This window comes from Scophthalmus maximus, unplaced genomic scaffold (genome assembly GCF_022379125.1).
Source record: "Scophthalmus maximus strain ysfricsl-2021 unplaced genomic scaffold, ASM2237912v1 un_3, whole genome shotgun sequence".
Lineage (NCBI taxonomy): Eukaryota > Metazoa > Chordata > Actinopteri > Pleuronectiformes > Scophthalmidae > Scophthalmus > Scophthalmus maximus.
In genome coordinates, this window is record NW_025917012.1 from 85,350 (window position 1) to 110,709 (window position 25,360).

At 43.1% G+C, this 25,360-nt stretch overlaps 3 protein-coding genes and 1 long non-coding RNA gene across 4 annotated transcripts; 1 reads left to right on the forward strand and 3 right to left on the reverse strand.

Moving 5' to 3' along the window:
* Positions 1-275: 275 nt before the first annotated feature.
* Positions 276-1,413, reverse strand: LOC124849818. Its single transcript, XM_047330432.1, has 4 exons — positions 1,305-1,413; positions 1,009-1,212; positions 611-885; positions 276-495 (listed from the first exon to the last, which is right to left on the reverse strand). The coding sequence occupies exons 1-4, from the start codon at positions 1,319-1,321 to the stop codon at positions 329-331; spliced, it is 663 nt and encodes a 220-aa protein (XP_047186388.1). The 5' UTR covers positions 1,322-1,413; the 3' UTR covers positions 276-328.
* A 5,454-nt stretch (positions 1,414-6,867) lies between these two features.
* On the forward strand, positions 6,868-7,634 carry LOC118299282. Its single transcript, XR_004789818.1, has 3 exons — positions 6,868-6,917; positions 7,140-7,219; positions 7,495-7,634. It is a non-coding gene; the product is annotated as an uncharacterized LOC118299282 (long non-coding RNA).
* A 771-nt stretch (positions 7,635-8,405) lies between these two features.
* Positions 8,406-13,056, reverse strand: LOC118299269. The gene is made up of 5 exons (XM_035622855.2): positions 13,019-13,056; positions 12,752-12,867; positions 12,450-12,581; positions 12,127-12,356; positions 8,406-12,045 (listed from the first exon to the last, which is right to left on the reverse strand). Exons 2-5 carry the CDS (start codon positions 12,793-12,795, stop codon positions 11,810-11,812), a joined length of 642 nt encoding a protein of 213 aa, XP_035478748.1. The 5' UTR covers positions 12,796-12,867; positions 13,019-13,056; the 3' UTR covers positions 8,406-11,809.
* A 7,107-nt stretch (positions 13,057-20,163) lies between these two features.
* LOC124849339 lies at positions 20,164-22,694 on the reverse strand. Its single transcript, XM_047330430.1, has 5 exons — positions 22,236-22,694; positions 21,803-22,129; positions 20,796-21,600; positions 20,494-20,703; positions 20,164-20,375 (listed from the first exon to the last, which is right to left on the reverse strand). Exons 2-5 carry the CDS (start codon positions 21,905-21,907, stop codon positions 20,164-20,166), a joined length of 1,332 nt encoding a protein of 443 aa, XP_047186386.1. The 5' UTR covers positions 21,908-22,129; positions 22,236-22,694.
* Positions 22,695-25,360: the final 2,666 nt, after the last annotated feature.

Consider the following 25,360-nt stretch of genomic DNA (forward strand, 5'->3'; position numbering starts at 1 on the left):
GATAACTTGTGCTCCGTTTATGCGAGCTACAAGATACCAGTGGACACCAGAATGTCTGAAGGCCGAAAGTCTGCATCCCATGGTGGCAATCACAGGTGTTCGAGTGGGCTTCAATGCACATTAACTCTCCTTTTTTATTTTTGAAAAAGAAGACATATCCAGTCTCCCTGTCAGTGGTGCTCTGGTGTATTTTCTGGCCCTCACTGAATGTGACAATAGTTCCATGGTAGTCACAGAGCACCTCGCCAGCCTCAAATATGCGGGTCATAATGATTCCTCTGCCCTTGCCTTCAAAGTCACTTATGTGAAGTCCTCTCCACTTCTGTGTTCACACCAATTTCTGTATCTGTTTGCTGTCTGTGGTACAGTCCTCAGATCCAGATGGTGCCCAGTTCTTAAGAACTTCATCGCTGAGGCCGGCAGTCATCTTCCATCCCTGCCTTTTAATCCATGCTTCGAGTCGCTCTTTTGTTGGCTTACGCCGACTGAAGTTTGCTGTCAAAATAAATAACAAAAGTTCTGTTAGTCATGAATACAATAATGGAAATCTTTGAATCGTGCAATCATTTTTACTTGAAAATAATGTGAAATATGGTCAGAAAATACTCACAGCAGGTATGTGCTTCACGCATTTCCAACTGCTTCCTCCCCCAATAAGTGTGAAGCTTCCGCTGAAACTCTTGAGACACATTCCTACGTTGTTTCACTTCCGGCCTTTTCCCATTCAGTGAAAGAGGGTAAGTTTGCAGGAGGGTTTCAAATGCCTTGAAGAATTTGACCTTCTCATTGTGAGAGGGGAGCCTCGGCAGACGTATCACTGGCTGTTTGATGGGTGATGAATATGGGAAAGCACCATGCCTGGTACCTTCCCCAGAAGGCTCAGCACTACATAAAACAATAAATGAATGAGATTATAAGAAAAACATAAGACTTTCAGTGTGCCTAAATATAGATTATGGTGTGCATGATTATGTTTGCATTGTGTCGGCAAATATAAAACATGCTCACCTTGAGACTTTACTCATGTTGCTCAACAGCTGAGAGGTCTTCACGATGATATCACACTGCTTCATGCGGTAATGCTTCTCGGCTGTTGCGCTGGAATGGGTCAGGTAATCGGCCACCAATGACTTTTGTGCTTCTGTCAAGCGCTGAGCTGCCGTCTCAAATGTTCTCTGCGCCATCTGGCTGGTCACTGACGGGAGGTTGTATCTAAAATGCAAGTTTGAACAGGATGTTAGAAATTTATCAAGACATCTCACCTGAGACAGCGATGAGCAGAAAATGGAAAATGATTCAATTACTTTGAGTGCAGCCTCATCAGGTCATTTGATGGGTTGTAAATTGCCCCCCCCCCTGAGGAGGAGACAAAGAACCTGCCCTCTGCATTACACTCATCCTCCACATCCCTCTTTCGTTTCCTGTTGGATTCAAGGAGCTGTGGACGTACCAGTCCGTAGTATGTACCAAACCACTGTTGGCAGAGGAGAAAGGGGAATTAAGATGAATTTCTGCTGTTGAACACGTTCTGACAGGTTCTCACAGGAAATGTGATCTCACTGTGATGAACTTACACGCTCCTCCTCCTCTGACAAGGCAAACACGGCCACTTGATGTGCTGCCGTCTTGTGCTCCTTTACCCCAATGACGTAATGTTGCCGTTCTTCTTTCCTGGCAACTCACTCACCGACCTGTAGAAAATGAGGATATCCCAACGATTAGTAAATGTAATGGCTAAACAATTTATCGACACAGACCAAAAGAGCACAGTAAAACTCATAGTCATGTGCTCCACCACGCCTGGTCGTTGGAGGTGTTTCAGGATGATGATGGCCTCGAGATAGTACACCACAAAGATTGACTCGGCAGGCTCCAGGGTGTCAGAACAACCGTCAGACAGTTTACCCATAATTGCCAAAAAGTCCTGCTTGGCAGCCTCCAGAACAGCCCGACAGTCATGTGGTGTTAATTGATGTTTTTCAATCAACGTGTCATGCCTATGAGAAAAAAACATCAACTGTATTAACAAATCATATTACAGCAGGCAGAGAGAAGAGTACCAGTTCTGTAGTGTAATCCATTTACATGGGTACAAACACTTAAACTTACCTCTTTTGGGTGATCTCTTTGCCCACTAGCTTGGAGGTGACTTTCTGCAGAGAACCAATGAAGTCAATAAAGTGCTTGCACTCTGTATGGAGTGCCTCATCCTCATGCCTCAGGTTGGTTTGTACAGTGTGGAAATGCAGGAATCTGTTAGAGGAAGTACAGGGATTTAAGTATGTACATGTAATAACAACCATTTACATCTATTGTCTACACTGTTAACATCATAATAAAAAAAACTGCTGCCAACCTTTTCAAGCTCTTGAGGTAATTCTGCTGAGTCTGTTTTTTCAATTTTGCCTCAGAGAGGTCACGTAGGTACTGTCGGAGCTTCTCTCTGTTATTCACAAACTGCAGGGATGGTCTCTCAGGGTTGACATAGGTACCGAGATACATTTTCAACCTGAAAATAAAATAAACAATGTTAAATTACCTTCTAATCATGACTGTTGCTTCTTGCTTTATCTTTTATTAACTTTCTAATTAACGTTTCTAATAAACACAGTGTGTAATGATGGTCCTCACCTCCTGTTTGAAACTTTCATTGAGGAGATCTATCTTGAGGTGTTTGGCAAAGGCCCTCAGCAGTGGATGGTCCAGAGAATGCTTCTTATAAAGGCCCTTCTCAAGCATGTGCTGCCTGGCCTTGTTGGAATAATTCACATCTCGGTCACTGCAATGTGGGATAAGACTTTTGTTATAATAGTGCATAACTAGGATTTAATGTGAGCCACACTCAAAAACACACATCATCGGATAAGTTGTGATACTGACACTCACCATTGAAACACCTCGCCACTGCTGTCAGATGTCACGTCGGATGGCTCAAACTCTCCAGACGGCTCACCCTGGTCTCCAGCCTCAGTCTCAGTTGGCTGTCTGGTGGATGGTCCGGCCTCAGCATTGGCATTGGGCAGAGGGGGGGGGACTCCAGTCACAATCAAGTGATGACGCTCCAGCTCCTCAATCATTCTTTCAATAGGGAAAACAAGATATTTGAAAAATGGTTAATGAATTAAAGTGTGTGAAACTAAACTCAAAGAAATAGTAAAAGGGGATTGTGATGAAAGCAGAAACATAGTTTTGAGTTTGGAAGCATCTATCAACCAGAACAAAAGGAGGGCCATTAACCAAAACAAAGCATGTGGCCCATTGGGGGATGGGACATGCGCAGTGACATGAGCTCTCACGGGAATTCTGTGAACTCTGATTGAACAAGAAGTATTGTGGAAGCCACCAACCTCTGGATTGGATTTGCATCCGCCATAATTCCAGTAAGGACTACATAACTAAAAGCCCTGCCATTCTGCAGGAGGTCCAAAACGTCCAGCTTGGCCTTTTCAACCACGGCTTCAATGGCTGCTTCAGTGCACTTTTTCATGCAGACTCTGCGCAGGTGGCATGACAGGGTGTCTTGGGTTCTAAGACACAATGGGCAAAGCAGATAGTGTCTGTGTGCAGGTTTCCTGGAAAAAGAGAAAAAAAGGCATTAAGGATAATGTGGTTGATATAGGAATACTAATAGGTTCATTCATAATAGATTGATTAAATAAGGTGCATGAAATGGACAAACTAAAAAAAACACAATTGGTCTAACTCAAAAGCTGGGGTTAGAGGTTAGCTGGCACTTTGCCGCGTGACAACGGTTTGGTTTCTCCCAGAGCCAATGTGGCCCCGGACTCCCAGGCAGCGGGTCGTGGGCCGAGCCGATGGCATCCGGGGGGCCTCCGGGGGGCTACCAGGGCCGGGGCCCGGGCTGCGGTGCTCCGTGGCTGCGCGTGTGCGGTGGTGGTCGGAGCTCGCACTTTGCCGGTTCTTTGTTTTTTTTTCCTCCCCTCGGCCACGACCCCCGGGCAGCGGGTCGTGGGCCGAGCCGATGGCCTTCCATGAGCTCCGGGGGCGGCCAGGGCCGGGGCCCTGGCTGCGGTGCTCCGTGGCTGCGCGTGTGCGGTGGTGTCGGAACTCGCACTTTGCCGCGTGACAATCATATACTCTGAACATTGCAAAAGCAAAACCATCTGCACCTATTTACAATCCAGTATCTAAGCAAGTAATAATGTTCCTTACCTTGGAGCCATTTCCCAGGAATGAGTAAAGCAAACTCTGGACGGAAATAAAAACAAACAAGGTAAAACTCTGGAACTCTGAGCAAAAGGCTCAAAGGCAAAAAACTAACTAAGACTTGGAATAATAAAAGCTTTTTAGAAGCAATGAAAACTGATTTTTGTAGAAGAATAGAAGGTAGGATTTCCCCAGTAAATTATTCTGAAAATTGCTGTTGTCACTTGTCTGTAGATCTCTGGCACAGTCTCCAGCGGGTCAGTCTCAGGTTCAGTGAAGAGAGTGGCCTGCTTTTATATGTACCAACCATATAAGAACATAGAGGGGACCTAGGAGAAGACTGCAGGTGAACAAAAGATGTGTTGATGGGCGGGGATAACCGGTGGGTGGGGCTATTTACAGGTTGTCCAGAGTTTGCTTTACTCATAACCCTAACCTGGTCAAATGTAACTGAATTGTCTTGGCCAGCTCTGCCTCAATCTCCAAAACCAGTGAATTTCACATTCTTAACTGTATACTACTGTCTACACTGCACTGTATGTCTTATATTGTTCATACTGCACCACCTGTCTATATTGTATATATCACATTGCACTTCTGTGCTTTCATTGCTCCTCTGGTTAGATTTTAAGTGCACCTTCTGCCTATGTACATGTACTCTGCAAAATGACAATACATATTGTCACTGTACCTTTTGAATATGTCTGTTATTAAAGTGTGTCTATGATAGTAAAGTGTGGTGATGCTAATACAAAGATCTGTCTCCTGTGTTTCATGTAACCTTTATGTCATATCATGTTAGACCCTTAAAACTATCAACTCACAACTCACTCATTTGGGAAATGTAAGCGCAGATGCGGACATTACCCAGATAAGTGAATTGCTGGAAGTATTGGAAAGAGCATAGTCTAAGCTTTATTTTGGTATTTCAACTAAAAAGGTATAAAAGGACAGTGTGCAGGAGGGTTTGTTATCTCTATTAAAATCCTTTTTGTAAGAAAGCAATACAGTTCATGATGTGATAGCTGTGTTTTGTATTTAATTTTTCCTCGTGTAATGACAAAAATCTAAAAGTATCATTTGGCCAGTTGAAAATGTCACTTCTGAGTGAACCAATGTTTTCAAGCAAATTAGATAATTGTGGAGGGCGCTGCCTTGTGAGAAGTGAGTGACTTGGAGCGGGTGAGGGGTGTGGGGTGTGTCGACGATGCTGGCTAGATCTTTTCATAATTCCGGCCATTATGCAAAAAACAGCAGTTGGCCAGAAATCAGTGATTGTCCATTTACAGTACTTCTGCAAGACAAAGGAATGACCAACTGTTAGTTTCAGGTGAAAAAACAGTTTAACACTTTCCTTTAGTTGCCTGAATTTCCCCTTGGAGATCAATAAAGTATCCAAGCCTGTATATAAAGGTATAAAAGTACAGTGTGCAGGAGGGTTTGTTATCTCTTATAAAATAATATTTGTAAGAAAACAATACAGTTCCTGATGTGAAATGCTTTCTTGCCTTTTTAGGCACATACTATAACTATGTTAAGGCCACTGTACCTTTTGAATATGTCTGTTATTAAAGTGTGTCTATGATAGTAAAGTGTGGTGATGCTAATACTAAGATCTGTCTCCTGTGTTTCATGTAACCTTTATTTTGATGTGTACCATGTTGGAATTAAATCATATATAAAATAACTAACAGAGGTCAGACACACACTTGACCTGGATGTCACCTCCCACTCCCTAAACTTTAATTCACAAATAACTCATTTGGGGAGTCAGCACAGATGCTGACATTATACCATGAAAGAAGGGTGAAATATCGCTTATTATAGCTGAAATCACATCTACAGAATACAAGCATTCCAAACATATATCTATCATCATGTTAGACCCTTAAAACTATCAACTCACAACTCACTCATTTGGGAAATGTAAGCGCAGATGCGGACATTACCCAGATAAGTGAATTGCTGGAAGTATTGGAAAGAGCATAGTCTAAGCTTTATTTTGGTATTTCAACTAAAAAGGTATAAAAGTACAGTGTGCAGGAGGGTTTGTTATCTCTATTAAAATCCTTTTTGTAAGAAAACAATACAGTTCATGATGTGATAAGGTTCCTTTTGCTTTTTAGGCAGATACTATAACTATATTAAGTAGCTGTGTTTTGTATTTAATTGTTCCTCGTGTAATAACAAAAATCTAAAAGTATCATTTGGCCAGTTGAAAATGTCACTTCTGAGTTCTATCTATCTATATCTAGCTCTTATCCTCCTTTACCAAACAAAAACTGATTAAAAATTGTAAAAGCTTATTTACAGCGATCTCATATTTTTTGGTCCTAATGTATACAGGAGTGTGAGTGTCATGTCAAACCATATAAAAGGCGACTTGTGTCATTTTCTGAAGACAAACAGGGGACTCTTTTTTAAATCTTCTTTTTTGTTTAATAGCATTGAGTTCAAAACAATGTTTGGCACATAACGTTGATGAATATCATATCTAAATTCATTGTCTATACAGACATGATTAGATTAGGAATTTTCCCATATCCCATTCTCTTTTGGAAGTAGGTTTTTGAGAACATTTGCATTACAGTATCAGGTGGAGTGGTTAACAATTCCTGCTCCACCCAAAGGACCAATCACTGTCCAAATAGCTGATCAGAAATGAATATATTCTGGGCTCCTCACAGACATTTCACAGGAGTTTTTAGGAACCTGGAGGTGCTTCCCCTGGCAACAGCATACAAGATGAGGTAAATTACACATGGTAAATTATTTTTCTTGACTTAAAAAAGTATTTAACGTAGTTAAAACTTTGACAATTCAAGTTAAAAATGTATACTATGCTAATTTACAATGTCTAGCATGTAAAAAATGGTAGCCATAGGGTCATAGAACTCCAGCCACCGGTTATTCTACAAGTGCTGATATTAAAGTGTCTACCATGTTAACCAAGTTTTTTTTATTTTCTTCAGTAAAGTCAAGTCAACTGTCCATCTTGTGCATCGTAAAGAAGAAGTAACATTCATCAGGAGATTGACACTCCGAGAGAAAGGTACGTTATTATCACAATATATTTTGAATATAAACTTCAAACAAACGGTGATATCTTTGGTACATCAAACTAAGGAGGGTTTGAAGTTTTCAGTAACTTGCAGCTAGTTTATTTCAGAACAAGCTCATTTGTTAACAAATTCTGTTTTAAAAAAAAGATAAATAATAACTATTATGCAACTTCTGAATGATAAGTAAAACAGGAACAATAAAGTTCAAAAGCTGTAGATTGAGAACTAAAACTAAAACTGTATATGTTACTTTCTTTTCCATCAGCATCCTGCAAAGTGTGGATTGTTGGAGATAGCTATGTACGACGTGGTGAAAGGAGAGCAAGGGAGACGATGGGGACCAACCTTGGAGCGTCTGCACGTGTCCAGTGGTTTGGCAAGGGAGGCATGTGTTGGGATGACCTACTACCCTATTTCCGCCAATGCCTTAAAGGAAACTCCTCCGGAAGTGCTTGTGATCCACTGCGGGGGCAATGATCTTGGACATTTCAAAAGCGTGCTGCTTCTTGAGGCAATGAAGAGAGACCTGCATGACCTCCACCAGCAGTTTCCAGAAATGAAGATACTGCTGTCATCCATCAATCAGAGGCTCCACTGGAGGTATGGGCCGCCAGCAAAGATGGACAAAGCAAGGAAGTTCATCAACAGTGTGATGGCAACCTTTATGTTGTCTGTTAATGGGAGGACTCTACATCATCCACAAATCGTGTTTGATCATCCTCAGCTCTTCCTTCGTGACAAGGTTCATTTAACTCCTTGGGGAAATGATCTATTTTTAAATGTGATAGCCCAGGGCTTGAACGGCTCTGTCCTCTAAAGTTGGTGCTACCATGATCTGTAAAGTTGGTGTAACCAGACTAATGTAATCACTGACAATCAAGTGCTTTGCTCATTGTGGGATTTGTTGAGTTTTCCCTGTAATATTGTAATATTGACCTCACTATGTAAAGTGCCTTGAGACAATGTATGTTGTGATATGGCGCTATACAAATAAAATTGAATTGAAATTGAATTGAATTTCCTCCCTCTCTCCTTCGAAACTTTCATGCTTTATTGATATTGCCATCTGGTATGGTGCTGTCACATGCTGTGTCAGAGTATGGTGCGGTCACATGATGGTGATGTCCCTTTTCCCTTTGAGCATATTAAAACTACAATAAATATTCATAAAAACAATTTTTAAAGCTCTCTTGCAATTTTATTGTTACATTAGACACTATTTACAATGAAAACATTCAACATGAGTCCAATTTGTAGAAAATATAATAAATCTTTCTTGTGCTTCTGAGAAGTGAGTAACTTGAAACAGTGTGAATCTGTGCCAGACCTTGACTGTCTGCAGTGTGGGGGAGGGTTACCTGTAGCTGACGATGGCCATTAAGCCTATCCACACAAAATGGAAGGAGGTACAGTGGATGAGATACAATGGATAATGTGCCGTCCACATCAAGAATGATAACTATAATGACAATTATAAATATATATTTTTCAAATTAAAATATATCTGCAGTTCAAACTCTATATAGTAAAGTTAATGTATGTTTATATAAGCTCTTCACTACAATATTAAGATCAGGGGTTTAAATGTTCTTCTATACACCAACGCTAAAAAAAAATAAAAAAATAAAACCACCCTGGCAGGCTCACACCTTTTTGCATCTGTGACTCAAGTAAGAAGTAAATTTTAATTTACAGCACACACATAGAGGCTCAACATAAAGGAAGAGAATGAGGGAGCAGTAGTTCAAAAGGTCCCAGGTGTGTGGGATATATTCTGATATTCACAACAGCAAAAAGCATTTATTAATAACACTATAGCAAGAGGCACACAGATATGCATGCCATCAATACCATTAGTGCAGATTTTTAAACCCATCTGCAAAATGTCCACAAATACAGCTGTCAGCAGCATCTGTACAACCCTTCACCTCAAGAAGAGCAAAGTGAGCGACTGTGTGAGACACACACACTTAAACAGAGAGAGAGAGAGGGAGAGAGAGCGCGTCAGCTGTCACTTTGTCACTCTCAGCGTCGGCATGGTCCGGTAAAATAAATCAAATCTCATCAGTCCAGTCACTTTGCCACCTTTTGGTGCGGGCCATGTCATAATTATCTGACTTACTTGGATATTTCAAGCTGGTGTGTGTGCGTGGGATATGATCCTTTTTTTCTTTCTCCACGTGCGGTACGTCTTCACGTGTACGCGCTCTCTACACAAGCGGAGGTCGACGTATAAATATCGATCCTGCTAATTAGTCAATATCAGAGCCGATCCCGATCCTAATATCGGATCGGTGCATCCCTAATCTGAAGATCCCAGAATTCCCTCTGACACAGCATGGGACAGCACCATACCAGATGGCAATATCAATAAAGCATGAGAGTGCCCTACGAATTTTTTTTCACAGAAAAAGCACAACCTGGGCAAGGCCAACAAGGACATGACCTGGGCATCGGCTGGCTCAGTAAATAGCGCCGGCGTGGATCCGGGTTCGACTCCTTCCTGCAACACTTGCTTCATTAAGTGTACAGCAGGAGGGTTGAATGGGAAACACGGGTCTCGAAGGAGAGAGGGAGGTGTCAATTGAAATAAGAACGAAGAAAACCGTTCATCCGGGCCGTTGATTCAAACTCAGACAGACAGGTCTACCACTGAACTGCTTCATCAAGTGTACAGCAGGAGGGTGAATGGGAAAGACGGTCTGACACTGCTTCAGTCACGGTCGTGCCAGAGAAGGAAAGAGCGAGATCCCAAAAGTCGGAGACAGCATGTGACAGCACCACACCAGATGGCAATATCAATAAAGCATGAAAGTGCCATACAAATATATTTTACAGAAAAAGCACAACCTGGACAAGGTCAACAAAGATATGACCTGGGCATCGGCTGGCTCAGTGAATAGCGCCGGCGTGGACCCGGGTTTGACTCCTTCCTGCAACACTTGCTTCATTAAGTGTGAAGCAGAAAGAGAGAGGGAGCAATCGAAACCTGACTTCGAATCTCCGTCGCTGCATCAGTCACAGTCGTGCCAGAGAAGGAGCGACCGACTTCTTCGCTCTGTCAATTGAAATAAGAACTGAGCAAACCGCGACATGCAAGACTATTGGGCAACGAATAGCTCAGTGAGTAGCGCCGGCGCCCCCGCTGCCGTGGAACCGGGCTCGAATTCCCCTGACACTCCTTCAGTCAAAGTCGTGACAGAGCCAGAAGAGACCCGGGTCAGCACCATACCAGATGGCAATATCAATAAAGCCTGAAAGTGCCATACAAATATTTTTTACAGAAAAAGCACAACCTGGACAAGGCGAATAAAGACATGACCTGGGCGTCGGCTGGCTCAGTGAATAGCGCCGGCGTGGATCCGGGTTCGACTCCTTCCTGCAACACTTGCTTCATTAAGTGTACAGCAGGAGGGTTGAATGGGAAACACGGGTCTCGAAGGAGAGAGGGAGGAAAAGAAACCCGGCTTTGAATCCCTCTGACATTGCTTCAGTCACGGTCGTGCCAGAGAAGGAAAGAGCGAGATCCCAGAATTCTCTCTGACACAGCATGTGACAGCACCATAACAGATCAGTGCAAGATCCCGGAATTCGATAAGAACGGAGCAAACAAGGACATGCAAGAATATTGGGCGTCGGCTGGCTCAGTGAATAGAGTCGCCCCCCCCACCGCTTTAATTGAAATAAGAACGCAGCTCACTGAATAAAAATAAAAATGGGGCAAACAAAGACATGCAAAAGTATTGGGCGTCGGCTGGCTCAGTGAATAGCGCCGGCATGGACCCGGGTTCGACTCCTTCCTGCAACACTTGCTTCATTAAGTGTAAACCAGAAGGAGAGAGGAGGATGGAAAACCTGGGTTCAGGAGGAAAAGCAACCCAGCTTCGAATCCCTCTGACACTATTCAGTCACAGTGTCTTCCTAGCTCTGTCAACTAAAATAGAACAGAGTAAACCACCAGTAAAATAGCTCAGTGATTGGCGCCTCATCCCTGCCGTCGATTCGAACTCAGACAGAACTCGGTTGTGGAGCCTGCCACGAGCCCTGCATATATAATTAAATAAATCAGACTGTAAATGTGATTTAAGCTATAATAAGCTATATTCCACCCTCACCACCTCTGCCTCCTACACACTAGTGTTGCTTTCATCAACGAAAATTATGACTAAATATTGTCTTCAACAAACCCACGTGATAAAAATGAGATGAGATGCAACGCAAATGCAGGTCATATGAAGATAACTATAATTAAATAAATAATGCATCATTGTAAACAAATAAAAACGTGACTAAATGTGGTTGACAAAATAAAAAATATGCTAAAACGTCTCTTCATTTTCGTTGACCAAAATGAGACGAAATGTTATAACGTTATTTCGTCTCGTTAAGTCGCGATGTCACTTAACCGAAATCCCTCATCTGGGGGGACATTATGCGGTCCCGGGGACGGGGGCTCCCTCACAGGAACATGGGGACACCTTCCCCGGCTGTGCACCGACCCCGGTGCACCCCCCAGGTAAATTTGGCTACAGGGATGAATTCAGATGAAGATCGAGGCAGAGCTGGCCAAGACAATTCAGTTACATTTCACCAGGTCTGGGACATGCGACAGAATGTCTGAAGGCTGATGCCTGGCAGACTACGGGAGTCCTCCTCACAAGTGTCTGAATCTGTTTGCAGTCCATGATGTTATCCTCGGATCCAGAGGGTGTCCACCTCTCAAGAAGTCGTTGGCTACCAGTTTTACCCGCCCACGCCTGCTTTGCAACACATTCTTCGAGCCGCTTATGTGTTGGCTGACGCCAAGGGAAGTGTGCTGTCAAAAAAATAAGTTGTGTTAGTCATGAAGACAATAATTTACAACTTTGAATTATAAATATGGAAAGAAAATACTCACAGCGCACACATTCTTGTCGCAGTTTCAACTGCCTCTTCTCCCAACGCTCATAAACCTTTCGCCAACAAGACAGGTCATTGGAGGCACTGTGGATCTGCCTCCCTGCGGTGGAGAGGAAGAATCGTTCTTCTCCATCCATCTCGTCCTTCCAGGGTTCCTTCTTGGACGCCTCCAGTACAGCCAAGCAGTTTTTTGTCGACAACAGATTTTTGTCAATCAACATGCTATGCCTATGAGAAAAAAATATCAAATTTATTAACAAGTCATATTACAGCAGGCAGAGAGAGGACTACCAGTTCTTGACCATTTATATGGGTACAAACCTCTTTTGGGTGATCTCTTTCTTTGAGTGCTTGGCAAGGATGCGCTGCAAAGAACCAATGAAGGCAATGAAGTGCTGGCACTCTTTATCCTGATTTCTCAGGTTGGTTTGGACACTGTGGAAAACCAGGAATCTGTCAGAGGAAGTAAGAGGATTTAAGTATGTACATGTTCTAACAACCACTAATGCTGCTGAGTAAGGTTCAGACCCAAATGCGCAACAAAATACAGAAGCTTGGCTGAAAGGGTAATTTACTAACAAGTTACTACACTGTTGACATCATAATAAAAAACTGCTACCAACCGTTTCAAGCTCTTGAGGTAATTCTGCTGTGTTGTCTTTTTCATTTTTGCCTCAGAGAGGTCACGGAGGTACTGTCGGATATTCTCTCTGTCATTGACAAACTGCAGGGATGGTGCCTGTAGAGATACCGAGCAACATTTTCAACCTGAAAATAAAAGAGATCATGTTAAATTACCTTCTAGACATGACTGTTTTGCTTCAGACATGACCTCTCACAGGAATTCTGGGAACTCTGATTGAACAAGAAGTATTGTGGAAGCCACCAACCTTTGGATTGGATTTGCATCCGCCATAATTTGAGTAATGACTGCATAACTAAAAGCCCTGCCATTCTTCAGGAGGTCCACAACATCCAACTTGGCCTTTTCAACCACGGCTTCAATGGCTGCTTCAGTCCTGTTCTTCAAGCATGCCCTCCGCAGATGGCATGACAGGGTCTCTTGTGTTTTAAGACACAATGGGCAAAGCAGATAGTGTCTGTATGCAGGTTTCCTGGAAAATGAGAAAAAAAGGCATTAAGGATAATGTGGTTAATATAGGAATAATAATAGGTTAATTAATAATAGGTTGATTAAATAAGGTGCATCAAAGGTACATTCGATGAAGCAGTGGAGGTGTAGACCTGTCTGTCTGATGGATTTCACCCTCCTGCTGTACACTTGATGAAGCAGTGGAGGTGTAGACCTGTCTGTCTGATGGATTTCACCCTCCTGCTGTACACTTGATGAAGCAGTGGAGGTGTAGACCTGTCTGTCTGATGGATTTCACCCTCCTGCTGTACACTTGATGAAGCAGTGCAGGTGTAGACCTGTCTGTCTGATGGATTTCACCCTCCTGCTGTACACTTGATGAAGCAGTGGAGGTGTAGACCTGTCTGTCTGTCTGAGGTTTCTTAGTGTCCTTTATTTTCATGTTCAGCCGTGAGCCTTCATTTGAACAGAAACACTTTCCTCTCCTTCATATCCTCCATACGAAAACACCGGAAGAGCTACAGGACAAAGAAATGACAAAAATTAGCTCTTACAAACATACACACACCTTTTGAATGACACTTTAACCAAACATTTAAATAGAAATGTGCAGGCATATCCAAAAAATAGAGAGCTAGCTTAAACCACGATGTAGAACTTGACATCAGCATGGCTATATGAAGAGTTAAATCAAACACTTCTTCACAGAACATGAATAAAACAACATAAATCACAAAATACCTTGTTCCCGTTCCAGCTAGGCGCTTATTTGTGTGAAAGAATAACACAATATCGTCCTATAAATCCCGTTTTCACACTTTTCCTTTTCGGACTTCTCCCTCGTTCAAGTTACCCACTCTCAGGGAACAGTTTCCTGCCTTGCCAGGAAATGTTCCTACAAAATAAAGGCATGTTTAACAAAATCAAGCATATCCAAAGTAAACGTATTTGAGTCGTTTAAGAGTCATTTACACTCCCACCAATCATGAGTAAATAATGGGACACAGATGACATTAGGTACAAAGGATTCAAATGACCTCGACCTTACTTGTAAAGAACAAAAAATACCTCATGTGAAGTGCAAACCTTATAACTGTAAGTTTTAAACTGTAGAGTGAGTGGAAAGGTCTACTCAGCTTCCAGTAGCAGAACGAGCTTCTGAACTGGCCGCTCAACTTCAGACATCTAATGGAGACGCTCCCCATCTTCCCAAGATCCCGGTCACCAAGGCAGACCGTAACCTTCCTTACAAGTCCATCTTCGGCAATCGTGGTTTGTGAACCTCTACCCAGCCTCCACTGATTTCTGTGGGCCTCATCTCCTTTCATCATGACTATATTGTGATTTATTGGAAAGAGCTTTATTTTGGTGTGTACCATGTTGGAATTAAAGCATATATAAAATAACTAACAGAGGTCAGACACACACGTGACCTGGATGTCACCTCCCACCCCTTAAACTTGAATAATAAACTTAATTAATTGAACTATTAAGTTCCTATGCTGGAGTCAGTGTTATGCTTGGGGTGAAGAGAGTGGTGAGGGTGTAGACAGATGTATTTTAAAATTAATTTATTAAACAAAACAAAAAATGAATGGTATTACATGGAGCAATGAAAATAATTGACAGAAAGCAATGATGAAAAATTCTGATGGACTTTTGAAGCAATGAATCAAACTGCGACATGGAAACACATTGGGCGCCGGATAGCTCAGTGAATAGCACCGGCGCCCCCACCGCCATGGACCCGGGTTCGAACCTTCCTGCCACTGCTTCAGTCAAAGACATGCCAGAAGAGATCCGGGTTTGAGCGAGACTCCGGGGTGCCCCGGAGGATTCTAAAATTCCCTCTGACACAGCATGAGACAGCACCAAAATAGACAATAAAGCACAAAAGTGCCCTAAAAAAAAACCTTTTACAGAAAAACAAGCTCAGAGAATAGCGCCAGCGTCCCCGCTGCCATGGACCCGGGTTCCACTTCCTCTTGCACCACCTGCTTCATTAAGTGTACAGCAGAAGGAGAGAGGAGGATGGGAAACCTGTGCAGCAGGAGGGATGATAGGAAACACGGGTCTCGAACAAGAAAGGGTGTAAACGAAACCCGACTTTGAATCACATCACTGGCACGACAGTCACAATTGTGTCAGAGAAGGAGTGACGACTGTGACTTAAGTCAGAAGGATTCAAAGTCCAGTTTTTTAAATAATTGGCTTACGAAAACTCCCTCTTGGCAACTTTTTGACCAACTTGGTCTTCATCAGGCCAGCAGGACACACAAACAATTTAGGGACAATAAAGGATAAATTCAAATAACAGTAACAGTAAAGCAAAATTATCCCAAATATGAAAAAAATAAAATAACTCATAGAATTGTCGGATCAGTACAAGAGCAGTCTCATTTGATTCGGGGGCTCTCACCGGACGTGTGGACATCCATTTTATATGTGTTTGCTTTCGAACGGCTGAAATTGTGAACCGTATCATATAAAAAAAACTAGCCTTGACCTTTGACCTCTGCCATTTGCCGCTGGTTAAAAAATACTCCGAGGGTGTTGGTGAGATCCCACAAGCGATGTCCTATCCAATTTATGTGACATTTCAACGTTTTTTGCCTTCTTTTTGCTGTGTTCTGGCCGGCCTTTTTAATCAGCTCTACAGCTGAGCCAAGCCTGAGATGATCATCTAAATGTCTTAACAATTCATAAAAATTCCCAGGCCAGGGACTTCTGATTTGACACAGTTATAATTCAAATTAAAGGCCACATTCAGACCTTTACACTGATACCAAATAGGTTGTTTCAAAACAACCTGGCTCTTATTGTGACATGTACTCTGATATTTACTGGGTGTTTGACATCCCCTTGTACATTAAGCCTGAAGTGGCCTTCATGTGTAGGCCTGTATTAATGCCAGCCTTACACCAATCCCAGCATTAAATTACATTCATTACATCACAGCATGTGAGCACCACATTAAAGCAACTCAAAAAAATTTAAAGCTCTAGGCCTAGCCGTGTAATTAAGACTTCAACCTTAATAAAGATTAACATTCAAACGCATATAACAAAACTGTGATTTAAGTTACATGAAGCGTATCGTTTACAGAATTACACACAAGGTAAATTATAAATAAATAGATACATATCAAATTGATAGATATAAATTTGGCACAGCGCACAGGACTGAATAAATATTCCAAGGATACGGAAAGGAGTGAGGGTGCAAAATATTGTGTAAACATTGATATGTAAACACGAATAAATATGAATAGCGTACGTGTTGTTCGATGTTAACATGGGAACACTTACCTGATCTATTGATGACATGATTGCCGTTTCCATTTCTGCGTCTGACACGTCTTTTCCGCCTGAGCTGGTGTTGAACACAGAATTGTCTGATGGACATTTTGGAGGATCTCGGGACACCTAACTGCTGCAACGCGGTGGAAATTTCAGCATGAGTTTTGCATTCCTCAAAAAGCTGCCTAATTATGTCAGATTATTCCGAACATACCTCCAGTCTTCATGACTTTTTTGCAGGCCCACTGAAAACGTCCTGGTCACAGGTCACCCAAAACGTCCTGGTCACAGGTCACTTCCGGGTCACTCAACTTACATCAAATAAAATTGGATGAAACGCTCGTTATCCGTTTTTGCCATTTTTCATTTGAGCACAAAAACAGAAAGTGGAAAAACGAATCGTTATCCACTATTTCATTTTGATTTTTGGAAAAAATATTGAGAAAACAAGTCATTTTCTGTTTTTTTATTTTTTGGTTTTATTTTGAAAAACGAATGATACACGGATTCACCTGGGTCGGGGCCAACCCAGGGAAGGTGTCCCCATGTTCCTGGGACGGAGCCCCCATCCACGGGACCGCATTATGTCCCCCCAGATGAGGGATTTTCAGATAAAATGTGTGAATGAGATACGTGGCTGTGTCCCCCCTGGGATTTTGTGACTTGGGGGGTGCACCGTTAGTCTAACCTGGGTCCACGCTATTCACTGAGCTAGGCGACTGCCAGGTCATGTCCTTGTTGGCCTTGTCAAGGTTGTGCTTTTTCTGTGAAAGGTTTTTTTTTAGGGCACTTTCATGCTTTATTGATATTGCCATTTGGTATGGTGCTGTCACATGATGTGTCAGAGGGGTGATCTAGGATCTTTGAATACTCTCGGGTGCTGGGGGATTGGAACCCGGGTCCTCGGCAGTGGGGGGCGCTGGTGCTGTTCACTCCGCTAAAGCTGGGGGAACAATAGTTTGTTTGGGTGGGGGAAGAAGAGGAAAGAAGGGGAAGGAAGGGTAAGAGAGGGGGAAGAGAAAAAGGAAGAAAAAGAGAGAAAAAGAAGGGAAATGTGGCTCTCTGGCATTCTCAAAAAGCTGAGGTCCTTGTATAAGTTATTAAGTGATAATTGAAAGGTTCATAATCCTTGGTAAGAGTTGGGTTAAAAAAGCTTATGACCACTGGGGTTTGATCCGGCAACCTTTGGATCCGTAGCTCCTCCTCAAAGCATTGAAAACAGAACAGATCATTTTTGTATAAATGTCAAAACTACTGCTGGCGAAATAAAGTGCAAATTTATTACGAAATATGAATCTCTATTCTCTCTCACACATATGCAACAAACATTTATGAACCAAAAACTAAGGAAATCACTATATAAAATAAATATAAGGAATATACAAATAAGAAATAGAAACATAAATAAAACTCTGCATACTTTAAAAGGCTACATACAGACAAACTTAAATATCTACTCACACGTGACTATAGCAAACAAAATTAGATTTAATATTTAAATAAAATAAATAAAATAAATAAAATAAATAAAATAAATAAAATAAATAAAATAAATAAAATAAATAAAATAAATAAAATAAATAAATACAAATATAAAACTGTCAAAAGAAAACTCTACATACTTTACAAGGTCACTTGGAATATGATAAAAATATAACTTTTTTTCAATCTTTTAAAAACTTTTTACACTTAAAGAATGAAACAGATTTATTTTTGTTGTGCCCTCTTCCTCCTCATCTCTTCCATCCACTGGTCAAGGGACATGTTAGCATTTTGGGGACAGTAAATGTACCCATAATATTGACCATGGCCATTGTCTTTGTTCCGGGGCTGGTGGCACTGACTGCATTTATTTTTGTCTGTTGTCCGATTGTATGACCTACGTGCAGGTGATGGGGTGGGAAGGGGGCCATGAGGGGCAATGGATTTGGCTGCAGGTACTTGTGGGGCCAAAAACACAATTGGGCCAATAGCAGGGCTGGGGTCGATGACAAAAGGGAAGCGGGCAGAGGTAGGTGGAGGTGCTGGCTGAGGAAACAACTGCCTCGGGGCTGGCAATCTCGGGCAGAGAGCCTTCGGGGTATGGAGGTGATGGGCTGGAGCAGCAGACTTCCTCTTGACCACTGCCTGTCCTGCTGTACTTGGTGGCAAGTGGTACTGATGTTGAGGGCCTGGCTGTAGGGGTGCAACAGCGGGGCATACCTGTACGGGTGGGAGAGGGGCACGAGCTACTGGAATTGCAGGAGGCAAGTTGACCCCTTGCAGCAGAATGTTACTGTCCTGCCTCTTCAGTCGCTTATTGTGCCACTGAATGAGAGTTGTTTGATTAACATCAAACAACTGCAGAGTAGTGCCCTGCATGACTGCACCGTTAGCCAGGACCAGCTGCCTGATTTTGCTGTAGTCCCTTAGAATCAGAGTCCATCTAGTCAGAGCACATTTGCCCTGTTTTTTGGGGCTCTTATAGATGCTACATAGTTTGACAAAGATGGACTCTACCAAACGACAACAATCTGGCCACTGAGCATTGGAATCCTGTTGATCCTAAGACACAGCGGGTCATACTCTCCACACCAGGCGTAAATTCAGGTTTCTTTTTGGAACACCTGAAGCGACCTGATGTGAGACGCACCTGGTGGCGTGCAGCGTATGTCACCCGCTGCTGATCATATGGCAGGAGGTTCTGCCACAGGGCTATGATAGTGCTGGCCTGCTGGTTGTTGAGCGTCTGGCCAGTTTCAGTCCTCAGCCCAACCAAGTACTCGGCTAGGCAGTCCACACGCTCCATCCCTGGGACACAACGCTCATCCACAGCCTAGTAAGAGTACATTATAGTGAGAAAAAAAACATAACAGAACCCTAACACGTGGCATAGTATAAATTGTCACATAATAGACTCACCTGTTGCTGCTCAGGTGCTGCTGGGGTGATGGCTCGTAATCCAGCCATAGCAGTAGCTGCAGCAGCAGGGACAGTGGTTGTGAGTGTGGTTGGGAGAAGATGACGAACAGAAGCTGAGCCAGTGGTGACAGCTGATAGGCCAGACCTGATTCTTTTTGGAACATCCAAAGGCTGGGAAACAAAAAGGATTAGAAAACAAATACAAATTCACAATATACAACAAATTAAAAGAGATTATGACACATTATATACAAAAGCACTTACAAGCTGTTGTTGAGGTGCAGCATGAGTGATGGGAGGTGATGCCGAAGGACCAGCAGTTGCAGCAGGAGGGACAGTAGCTTGGAATCTGGTAGTAGTTGGGAGCACTACAGGAAGTCTGGAGCCGGCAGGGAGGGCTGATGGGCCGGAGGGCTCGTGAACAATCTAGAAATAAAATGGCATTAAATCAGAGTTTATCTGTTTGGATTATGCATTTATTCATTCATTTATTCTTCACATGTGAAATCATTGCCCTTTATTCATGTTACTTTTTCGTTATTGCAATGTTATTAAAAATAAAGATTGCAATGAAACTTTAAGGTCAGATTACCATGAGCTAAATGTAAATTCACTGACATCATATGACAAAAAACATGTGACAAGAATAATTACCACATGTTGCTCAGTCGCTGCTGCAGCGCTACGAGATGCAGTGAGATGGAGAGAGGAGGGAGTTGGAATGCTGGCTGAGCTGGTGGTGTCAGCCAGGTGGTGGACCAGAGGACAAGTCCAGCAGCTCAATGGTTGGGTCCAGGCTGAGGCTCAAACCAGCATCCTCAAAGCTCTCAACTTCCAACTCTTCTTCAGTGCCTACATCCTCCAGCATCTGATCAGTCTCCTCCGAGTCAGGATGTACATCCTGCAGGGCCTGCCCTGTCTGGCGGTACAGGTAATCGATACCTATTAGCTCCCCTGAGACAGACAAGAGAATAGAAATAGGAAAATTGGCTTTCAGACAATGCATTAAAAAGTGTATTATTTTTTATGCATATGAAAAATAACCTCATCACTATGAAAAGCTCAAACTCACCATTGTAAACGGCCGGTGGCTGAAAAGAGGGGACGAGCTTCCTTCCAAATACCTTGACACTGTGTGTGTTGACACATTGAACAAGGTCTCCTGAGTAGGTCAGCAAAGCAGGAGGCTTGACTGCCAGAGATGCGGCATGACGGTCCTGGTTCCATCTCTTAAGGCCTTCCAGAAGGTACAGCTGGAAATTCAGGCTGTTGGCACTCGTTCCTTAAGACAGAAGCAGTATGAGAAATAACTATATGTTTTTTTGTCACTGTTTACAAGATAATAATAATAAATTATATTTGTTTCATACTAACCTGGAATGAACCTGTTGAGATGCAGGTGGAAGGACTCGAGCGATGTGGACCCTCTAGCACACCTGTAATTTGGCAGGATGATGCCCTCTTTGGTGGTGGTGCCAGTCTGAGCATACAGGAGTACACCTGGTTCATCCTGGATGCACTTAACGTGCCTCCTCTGGGTTTGCCAGATGTGCTGCATTCTCTCCTGGTCCAAGAGAGGGACACCAAGAAGATCTCTGCCCTTTTCCCCCATCAGCTCATTTAAGAGGCACTCAATCAGAACAATGGTCTGCTGCTCTCCTCTTGTCCGCCTTCTGCAGTGCCGGGCCAGTTCATCCTTGGTAATGTGCTGGTCTACCATTTTCTCAGTGATGCCAGGGACACCTTCGCATTTCAACTGTTCCCTCTTTGCTCGCCGCACCAAGGCAACATCTTCACTGTCCCACTCAAAAATGCAGCATGACAGCTTTGCCATGAAGATGGGGTACAAAGGATGTGCATCCTTTGTACACCCCGATGCCAGTCGCCGCATGAAATGGTATATATCCAGTTTCACAACCAGGTCTGGCCATCCACCAAATCTTTGCTGCAATTTAGTCTGCCCTCTGCCCTCCAGACAACAGTCACAGTCTACATAAAGTAGCTGAGGAGGGGTCACACCAGCATTGCTGTACCTGCGGATGAGGTCAGCTACCATAATGTCCAGAGCGGGACCCTCCTGAGCAGTCAGGACACTGATGAGGATTTGGCCCACCTTGTTGCTCACAGATGTAAGCCACAAGGCGGTCCCCTTGGCAAGGCCCGACAGCTTCTTAGTGATCTGTAATCACACATAAAGGTCAGTTGGTGATTAAATACATTGGAAATGTGTAATGCTTGTATAATAGTACTATGTTTCTTTGTTTTTAAATAAAGCATTCAATTCATATTTCACAAATGTACTTCTAATGTAATAATTGTAATGTACAGTGTATTCTACTGCATTGTAGAATACTACAGCATTCACAGTTAAAAATATGTACTTTTTTCGTGGAGTCCATTTTCAGGATACTGCCAAAGGTAGATGTTATGCTGGCCTTGATGTGTTCAAGCCTGCTCAGGATGTCTCTGCCATTAACAGCCAGCATCCACCTGTGAGATGGTATGGCTACTGGCTCAGGCGGCTCCTGGAACTGGACAGGGAGCAGGCATGGCCGGGCAGCAAAGTCCGAGCATGCACCAAGGTACCGGCAGAGTGCTTAAGCCACTCCTCGCTGTGGTTTTCCCTCAGCTGCTTGACCAAGCGGGAGGAACTGTTACCAAGGGTCCTCTGTCTCAGAAATCGTATGACACGCATGTCACAAGCATATCTGCGTTAAACAAAGGGAAAGATACAAACAATAAAATCAGCTCATTTGCAGTGTGTTTCAATGACAAAAAAAAAGAGACATAAAATGAATAATCTCAGTTACTCACCTTTGAGTAAGGATTATTCGGAACTCAAGCCTGTGGGCCAAGTCCAGCTGGTCCAAAATGGTTTTGCTGGTGGAAATGTAGCTGGTTTTGCAACCAACTGCGCTGCACCAGAGAGTCTCTGTTATCAACAGGTAATACCTGTCAATATCCAGAACCTGGCGGGCTCTCTTGTGGGCTCCATAGCCTGTGAGATGTTTACCACACACAGGACAGGTAAGCCTGACCTTCCAAAGGTGGTATGGCATCCACACAAGAAGCCGGTGACTGAAAAATCGCTCTGGAGTGGGGATCTGGTGATAAATCAATGCTGGCTCTGGTGGATCATACCAGAGTTTGAGGTCAGAGCGCAGCCGCTGGTGCTTCCACAAAGCTGCTGAAATCCATTTCTGATCTTGAAGAGGAATGGTCTTCAGGAGTTTAGCAGGGAGCCAGCCAGGGGCTGAACCAGCATCAGCCTCCACATTTCCGGCCAACGGAAGAGGGTCAGGAGCAGGATGGGTTGAGGGACCGGCAATAGATGTAGAAGCAACGGCAGGTGCTGAGGTCACAGGGGGGAGAGGAGCAGAGGAGGAACCAGTGGAGGTGGTAGCTGACACTTCCTGATTTGTAAATTAAAATTAAAAAAGGGTTAAATATTATCATTGTTTCAAGTTTAATAAAAGTGGGAGTGAAGACAACAAGTTAATTGAAGTGTTTCTCTCAACTCTAGTAGCGGCTGATGGAACCGAGGAAGTGGAGGCCATCGAAGACACAGGAGAAGGAGGAAGAGACAGAGGGGAAACAGTCTGAACGTATCTCCTGGGACTGTGGCCAGGTGAAGGGGTCCTCCTCCCTGTGGCGCATGAAACAGTGCTGGACACGGCCGAGGACAACGAAGCGCTACTTGTGGGCTGAGAGAATGAGAGCACAGTTAACAACATTATAAATACAAAATTGTTATTCCCAAAATAGTTATTACAGTAATTAAAACAAGATCATTTCAACATATATTTAACAAATGAAAACGCAAAAAACAAGGAGAGGATGCAGGACATCTTGCAAACCCAGAGGAGGCACGTTAAGTGCATCCAGGATGAACCAGGTGTACTCCTGTATGCTCAGACTGGCACCACCACCAAGGAGGGCATCGTCCTGCCACATGACAGGTGTGCTAGAGGGTCCACATCGCTCGAGTCCTTCCACCTGCATCTCAACAGGTTCATTCCAGGTTAGTATGAAAAAAATATGATTATTATTATTATGTTGTAAACAGTGACAAAAAACATCATATAGTTATTTCTCATACTGCTTCTGTCTTAAGGAATGAGTGCCAACGGTCTGAATTTCCAGCTGTACCTTCTGGAGGGCCTTAAGGGATGGAACCAGGATCGTCATGCCTCCTGCTTTGCTGAGCTCCTCAGGAGACCTTGTTCACTGTGTCATAAGCTGTCACTCTCCTTACATTACCTTGTTCACATGCTTCCTAGCCAAATCAAGGTTTGGCGTTAAATTGGCCCCATGAGACTCACCGAACCGCGGTTTCGTAAACTGATGAGAAGAAAAAATAACGAGAAGTGGATCCTTTTAAAATTAAGGTATTCAAATACATTACAAATATAAGTATCAGTATCAGTGCTTCCGCATTACTTACTGATGCCAAAGTCAAAGCGGGCTTACGCACTGTCGGACCAGGTGTTGAAGAGGAGGATCCTGACACTGGTGGCGTTGAGAGTCTTGGTTGTGGTGTCACTGAGGGAGAGGCAGGTACCGAGCTGGAGGGCTACAGGTTCCAAGAAATGACCATGAAATTTTACTATACAGAATACAACACACACCAACACATCATAATGTTTTGTATGTCATCTGATACCTTCTTTGTATGGAAGCCACAGCTGCATGTCTGTGTCCCTCCAAACAGAGACATTTTTCCCCTCCGCTGCATCGGGCATTTCTCAATCTGTAATATTGTTTGACAGTGAGCTGAGCTGCAGGATTATGGCATTGCTTTAAGTTTAATTATTGTACACATATCACTTTCTTCAAGTATACCTTCAGATACAGATCATGCCACTTTTTCTGACGTGGTGCCGGCCTGTTTCCTGCATCAGAGGGCCAGACCCCAACAGCAGCGAACCGTCGCAGGCGGGACATCCACTCCTCATCACCCATAGCCCTGTGCTTTTTGTCTTTTGAAGCCATCTGACAATAAAAAAAAAATATTTATTTTGTAAATTAGGTAATTTTGACACATTTGTGCTCCATGTATAATATGTTATTATGCCATGACAAAACATACAAGTTTAGAAAACTTTATAATCAATCATTAATTGATAAAAACCACGAAAAGAAAATGATTTATAGCAGTACGAGGAAAGCTATCTTACTGAACCTCTTAAATAACGGGGAACCGATTCCGGCGGTGGGGGGATGGGCACAGACAGTATAGGAGCCATTTTCGCCAAGATTTTATCTATCAAATTACAGTGACAGCAAGTAATGACAGTCACTTTTATCTTAATACTGCAAAACTGTAACCGACGCTGATAAAGACTGTAATGGCCACTACAGTTATGAATTATTGATAAATTGGTGAATTTAAAAATTTGTAATTCACAACGTATTTAAACTTTTTTTTAAACCCCTGTTAAAGTCGTTTTTTGTGTGTAATACATACGTTCCAGCCAGCTACGTCACTCGCGACCCGATAAAATGAAACAACTTCGCTGACATCTTACCTTTCAATGATATTCGAGTGTCGTGTCGTCCGGATTCGAAGAGGTAATCGACAACTTCGAATTTCGAGCGCTTCTGTGACTCCCGTAGCGGGGCCACGGTGATTGGCTGTCAGAAGATGGAGAGTGGACACACCGATTGGCTGACGAAAACATGTGACGTAGTTCAACAGCGGCGAAAGATGGAGATAGACCTCAGCGATTTGCCGTCGAAAAAATGGAAATAACGAGCCGAGATTGGACCGCTCCGGAAAGATGGAGATAGACCTCAGCGATTTGCTGTCTAAAAAATGGAGATAACGAGCCGAGATTGGACCGCTCCGGAAAGATGGAGATAGACGTCAGTTATTGGCTGTCGAAAAGATGGAAATGCCGAGACGTGATTCGACAGGGTTATACAGACTATCCCTCGTC

Coding starts and splice junctions, on each gene's coding strand:
- LOC124849339 (XM_047330430.1), bottom strand. CDS start 21,907: ATGCTGGCTGTTAATGGCAGAGACATCCTGAGCAGGCTTGAACACATC. Junction 21,601..21,802: donor AAATGGACTCCACGAAAAAA/GTACATATTTTT, acceptor GTGTGATTACAG/ATCACTAAGAAGCTGTCGGG. Junction 20,376..20,493: donor GCCACCGGCCGTTTACAATG/GTGAGTTTGAGC, acceptor TGTCTGTCTCAG/GGGAGCTAATAGGTATCGAT.
- LOC124849818 (XM_047330432.1), bottom strand. Junction 886..1,008: donor AACATGAGTAAAGTCTCAAG/GTGAGCATGTTT, acceptor TGTTTTATGTAG/TGCTGAGCCTTCTGGGGAAG. Junction 496..610: donor GCGTGAAGCACATACCTGCT/GTGAGTATTTTC, acceptor TTATTTTGACAG/CAAACTTCAGTCGGCGTAAG.
- LOC118299269 (XM_035622855.2), bottom strand. CDS start 12,795: ATGAAAAAGACAACACAGCAGAATTACCTCAAGAGCTTGAAACG. Junction 12,582..12,751: donor TACCTCAAGAGCTTGAAACG/GTTGGTAGCAGT, acceptor TTCCTCTGACAG/ATTCCTGGTTTTCCACAGTG. Junction 12,357..12,449: donor AAAGAGATCACCCAAAAGAG/GTTTGTACCCAT, acceptor TTTTTCTCATAG/GCATAGCATGTTGATTGACA.